The 5,592-nt window shown below is 55.4% G+C and overlaps 1 protein-coding gene across 1 annotated transcript; it reads left to right on the top strand.

The window, feature by feature from the left end:
• Positions 1 to 744: 744 nt before the first annotated feature.
• TNFSF14 (TNF superfamily member 14) lies at positions 745 to 5,021 on the top strand. The gene is made up of 4 exons (XM_030293725.1): positions 745 to 1,083; positions 2,375 to 2,411; positions 2,676 to 2,717; positions 3,306 to 5,021. Exons 1-4 carry the CDS (start codon positions 862 to 864, stop codon positions 3,731 to 3,733), a joined length of 729 nt encoding a protein of 242 aa, XP_030149585.1. The 5' UTR covers positions 745 to 861; the 3' UTR covers positions 3,734 to 5,021.
• The last annotated feature ends 571 nt before the right edge of the window (positions 5,022 to 5,592 follow it).

Here is a 5,592-nt window from a genome sequence, read left to right as displayed (position 1 = left end):
CATGCACACGCACCTACATGCACACCCCCACTTGCATGCACACTCATGCACACCACACATGCACACGCACCTACATGCACACGCACGTGCATGCATAGTCATGCATACCACACATGCACATGCACCTACATGCACCCACATGCATGCACAATCATACACCCCCCACATACACACACACCTGCATACACACACCTGCACACACCCACATGTGTGCATAGATTCACCAACATGCATGCCTGCCCCTGCACTCATCTCCATGCACACATACACACAGCATACACACGCACACATGCACTGGACCCAATATACACACCTGGACACACCCACACACACAAAAACCACTCTCGTAGTTTGCACTTCCCTAACCACCATCTCAAACACTCTATAGTATTTTCTTCTTTACTAGGCTCATCGTCTCTCACCCCAAGAATGGGAGCTCCGTAAGACCAGGGACTTTTGTCTCTCTTGTTCACGGCTGTGCCCTCAAGCCTAGAACAGTACCTGGCACACAGAGATGATCTATAAATATTTGGTCACGGAGTGAATGAAGTGGCCACAGGGAAAAACTGGGGCCTCCCCCCTCCATCCCTACCTGAGTCACATCTTTAGTTGCCCCTGGAAAGAGTGAGAGGCTGTATGAGTGAGAGTGAGATGGGGCCAGCCTGGGGGTGGGAGGACAGGAAGAAGAGGAGGGCCAGTGGGGAAAGGGGAGGGGCTGAGCCCCTGCTCTAAAGGCTGAACCCCGGGACCCACGGGTGCCTGTCTGCAGCGTGCGAAGCCCAGAAGCATTGGGCAATCGTGGTTTCCTCCCTGCCCTCAGGGACCCAGCCGTGCGAGCCCAGCCCCGAGGTGTCTCAGGACATGGAGGAGACGGTTGTGCGGCCCTCAGTGTTTGTGGTGGACGGACAGACAGACATCCCATTCACACGGCTGGGGCCCAGCCGCCGCCAAAGACAGCCCTGCAGTGCATCCCAGCTGGGCCTGGGCCTCCTGCTGCTGCTGCTGGCGGCTGGGCTGGCCGTCCAGGGCTGGTTCCTGCTGCAGCTGCACTGGCGTCTGGGGGAGATGGTCACACCCCTGCTGGTGAGTGGGGCTTCGGGGCTCATGGAGGTGGGTCTCCTGTGTCACTGTGCGCGTCTCTGTGCACGTGTGTGCAAGACCATAGGCTAACAGCAGCTCAGTGCAAGTCAATTCACTTCTCTGAACCTCAGTTTCCTCATCTGTGAAATGGGTGGGATAATAAGAGTGCCCACCTCACAGGGAACGAGATACGATATTGCGTGTGTGGTGCCCGGCAGTGGCTGCCCAGGGCAAGAATTCAACCAACCAGAACCGATATTTTTTTTTAAACTGAGATATAAATGACATGTTAACATTCTGTCAGTTTCAGGTGTACAACATAGGGATTTGGTACATTTATACTGCAATATGATTGCTATTGTAGCATTAGCTAACCATGCTGTGGGGTCACATAACTACCATTTCTTCTAGTAGTGGTAACAAATAAAACCTAGTCTCACAGCACATTTCGTGTTTATAATACAGTCTTGTTGTCTGCAACCCGCGGAACTGATGTTCTGACATTGCGAAGTATTGTTAGCCATACCCTGATCACCATTATTCGGGACTGTCACTAATTCACGTTGTCCAAGTCTGCGAGAATCTCTCTCTGCCTCTGTTTACGGTTGGCTGTGGATGTATCTGTTGGCCACACCTGTGAGTCTCTGCATCCCACGCCACGGCCGTGTGGTCTTGGCCCTTTGCGTCGTGTGTTTCCAAGGCATTTGTCCTTGTGACTGGATCTGACGGCCGCATGGGCATGTCGCCCGTGTGAACCCGTACTGCTGTCCTGTGTGCGTGTGCCCGCGTGTCCACGTACTGGCCTGTCTACAGCCCATGTGCTGACATTGTGCACAGACCCACCCGGATCCATAAACCACACACCCATGTATCTGTGTCCACGTGTCACGTAAGTGTCCAGGTCTGTGCCCTATGTCACATGCCCATATCCACTTGTTGCCACAGATGTCCACGTGTCCTGCCGTCTCGATGTGTACATGTCTATAATATTACTTATTTAATTAACTCTCATATTGTGCTTACTATGCGCCCCGCACCGGAACATGCTTTTGTCCCCGTGAATTCACTGAATCTTAAATAGGCAGCATTCGTATGTCTATTTGCAGAGGGGGAATATGAGAGCCCGGGTGGTTACAAGGCTGCTGGGTGGGGCAGGAGCGTGCACATGGCCCTGGGCACTGGGGTGAGGACAGTGTCCGTGTGCCGCATCTGTGTGTGTCTCACAGACATGAGTCTGAGGATGCCAATGTGTGGGCCACGCAGGTCCTCACCGTGGGTTTCTCTGCATTTTCAGGATGGAGAAGCAGAATCCTGGAAGCAGCTGACCCAAGGTGAGTCAGAGTCCTGGGTCCTGGGGAGGGCGGGGGTAGGATGGTTCCCACGTTGCCCCCGCCCCCTCAGCCGGTTGCCCAATGTGATTTACACAACTGGCCTGAGCTCCACAGGTGCCCCTCCCCCGGGCCTGAGAAGCAGAAGTCTGGGGCACTCCGGAAAGGGTGGGGTTGACACCAGGAGGTGGACCTGATGACACTGGCTGGAGGCTGGCCCTCACCCCTCACCGCCTCCGCCCCTAACCACTCACCATCTCTCTCCAGGACGAAGGTCCCTCCAGGCCAACCCAGCAGCACACCTTACAGGTGAGGGGGACCCCGGGTCGTGACATGGGAGAGGGGCAGGGTGTCCTGAGGAGACCAGACAGACACCCAGCATGTCTGAGTATTCATTCAGTCACCCGTTCACTATTGATTCACAGACCTGCCCCGCTGCCTATGTCCATGCATTTCTCATATCATTGAATAAACCCTTACAAGGCGCTCACCGTGTGTCACGGGCTGTAATACGCTCTATACATATTAATTCATTAAATCTCAAGGAGGCGCTATTCATATGTCCCATTTTAATGGAGAAAAACTGAAGAGCATGGAGATTACAAGTCTTCTGGCCCGGGGTGCGCTCTGTCTCTGTTCCTTGGTTATGCCACTCACAAGTTTTGATGCTTTTGGCTGGTCACTTGATGGCTCCATGCCTCAGTTTCCCCACCTGCAAGGGGAGGGCGTAAGAAGCAAGTGACTTGGCCTTTCGGTGCCTCAGTTCCCTCCCCTCAAAGTGAGAATAAAGTGAATTAACACATATAAAGTCCCCAACCTAAAACGGAAGGGAGTCGTCACCCTCGCCCATCCGCAGAGGGACACAGGCTGACCAGACCCCTCTGTCTCTGCCCCCAGGTGCCAACTCCAGCCTGACGGGCAGCGGGGGCCCGCTGCTCTGGGAGACAAAGCTGGGCTTGGCCTTCTTGAGGGGCCTCAGCTACCGTGACGGCTCCCTGGTGATTGCCCGAGCCGGCTACTATTACATCTACTCCAAGGTGCAGCTGGGGGGCGTGGGCTGCCCGCAGGGGCTGACCAGTGGCCTGCCCATCACGCATGGCCTCTACAAACGCACACCGCGCTACCCCGAGGAGCTCGAGCTGCTGGTCAGTCGGCGGTCACCCTGTGGGCGAGCCACCGGCCCCCGCGTCTGGTGGGACAGCAGCTTCCTGGGAGGCGTGGTGCACCTGGACGCTGGCGAGGAGGTGGTTGTCCGTGTGCCGGATGAGCGCCTGGTCCGACTCCGTGACGGGACCCGCTCCTACTTTGGGGCCTTCATGGTGTAAGAAAGGAGTGACAGTGATGCCTCCCTCAGAGGGTGCCTTGGGGAACCGAGAACCCGGCGAGCGAAGAGCTCAGCGGGCACCTCCAGGGGCCAACAACCCAGCCACCCCTGAAGGTTGGAGACCCAGCTGGCACCCCTGGAGCCCCAAAGGAAACTGCAGAGCCACTACGGGCAATACTGAAGACAAAGACCCAGAGACTTGAGGGTCTGTAGGCCCCCCAGCCGGGGGAAAGCTGATCTGCCTGATATTCAGGAAGAAGGGGTGAGGGGTGGGTATTTATGTTTTCGCTTCAGAGAAGAGTGGGACGTGGGGGTCCAGAGACTTTGGCTCAGGACGGGCAACCCCAGCCTTCCCCACTCTCATGAGTGTGGGTGGTTGGAGGAAGGGAGTCATCATCAAGACTGACCCATGTGGACAGCCCAGCCAGTCCCCCCCACGGCCAGAGCCACACACTCAAGATCTGCTCACAGGTCTGTGGCTGTACCTCCTCCTGGCTGTGTAAGTTCACCCTCAGAGACACGGGCGCAGGGACGTGCCGGTGACCGTTTGACCACCAGCTCTCCCAGGAGGGAGAGGCTCTGTAGTGTTTGTGATTTCCTTGGTGTAAAGGCTCCCGTCACGGCTGGTTTCTGGCTACCAACGTATTACCAGCTGGCTGGCTGGATCTCAGCACTGCTGGGTGTTCTCATCCCACCAGGACACACGGCTGTGTTTCAGTAACCAGGTCAGGGTCTGGCATGTAGCAGGCACCTGGAAAATGTTTGCAGAGAGAAGAAAGGGAGGAAGGGAGGAGGGTAGGAAGGAAGGGAGGGAGGGAGGAGGGAAAAGAAGAAGGGAGGAGGGGAAGGAAGAAGGGAAAGAGGGAAGGAAAGGAAGATGGAGAGAGAATGTGGACATGCCTACGGCATCACAGAAAATCACAAGGTGCCCTTCAGATCTGCACTCGTACACACAAAGCATCAGATACTCGCACAGTCACACACAAGTCATAGGACCACAAACACACAGTCAGATTATGTGACGTATGACACATATATCCTACACAAGTCATCATCACAGCCACAGTGACCCAAAGGGGCCATACGGTCACACCAAGTGTCACACATGGGATGCCATGCACATCACATCAGATGCTGCATCACGGTCCCAACCCGTCACACACACACCACATCACACACAGCCTGAGGTTCCTCCCAGCTAAGACCAATACATCCTGGGATGAGGACCACTGTCGGCAGCCCTGGGCTCCCTGACCATGGGTCTTGGAAATAAATGGTAAATGTTGCAACTGGGTCTGTCTCTTCTCAGGGGAATGGTGGCTTGTAGGCAGAGGGGCAGTAGATGGGGTCACCTGTGGAGGTCACTTTACAGATAAGTAAACTGAACCCAGCTGGCCCAACTCCCTGTAGGAAGCTCGGGGGCAAGGGTGGGAGAAATCAGAAGCCTCATGCCCAGATCTGCCTCCCCCTCGAATCTCCCATTCCTGATGATGAAGTGAAGGCTACACCCTGCCAAGCACCCTGATTGCGGACATCGGGACAGAGTGGCGGTCTACGCAGCCAGCTGGAAGCTCGAACGAAGTGGGAACACGGGAAGAGTGAGGAGAGAGAGGGGCAGACAACAATATGCATACAAATCAGGCGGTCTGTAGAGATGAGCATGTACCCTGGTGTGGCTGGAGGGAGGTGTTGGTGCCCAGGACCCAAAGCTGAGGGCTCAGACCCCAGAGGTAGACGATTATTGTTGTTAGTGTTTATTGATTATTGTTTATAGTGCTGTCATCGTTGGCCTGAACAGGGAGGGAGGGAAACAGGCTTTGCAGTCAGATGGTCCTGGGTTCCAATTCCACTCTGCCACCT

Source organism: Lynx canadensis, chromosome A2 (genome assembly GCF_007474595.2).
Source record: "Lynx canadensis isolate LIC74 chromosome A2, mLynCan4.pri.v2, whole genome shotgun sequence".
Taxonomy (NCBI): Eukaryota; Metazoa; Chordata; class Mammalia; order Carnivora; family Felidae; genus Lynx; species Lynx canadensis.
The sequence above is the reverse complement of the archived record's forward strand: the minus strand, read 5'-3'. Positions and strand labels throughout refer to the sequence as shown.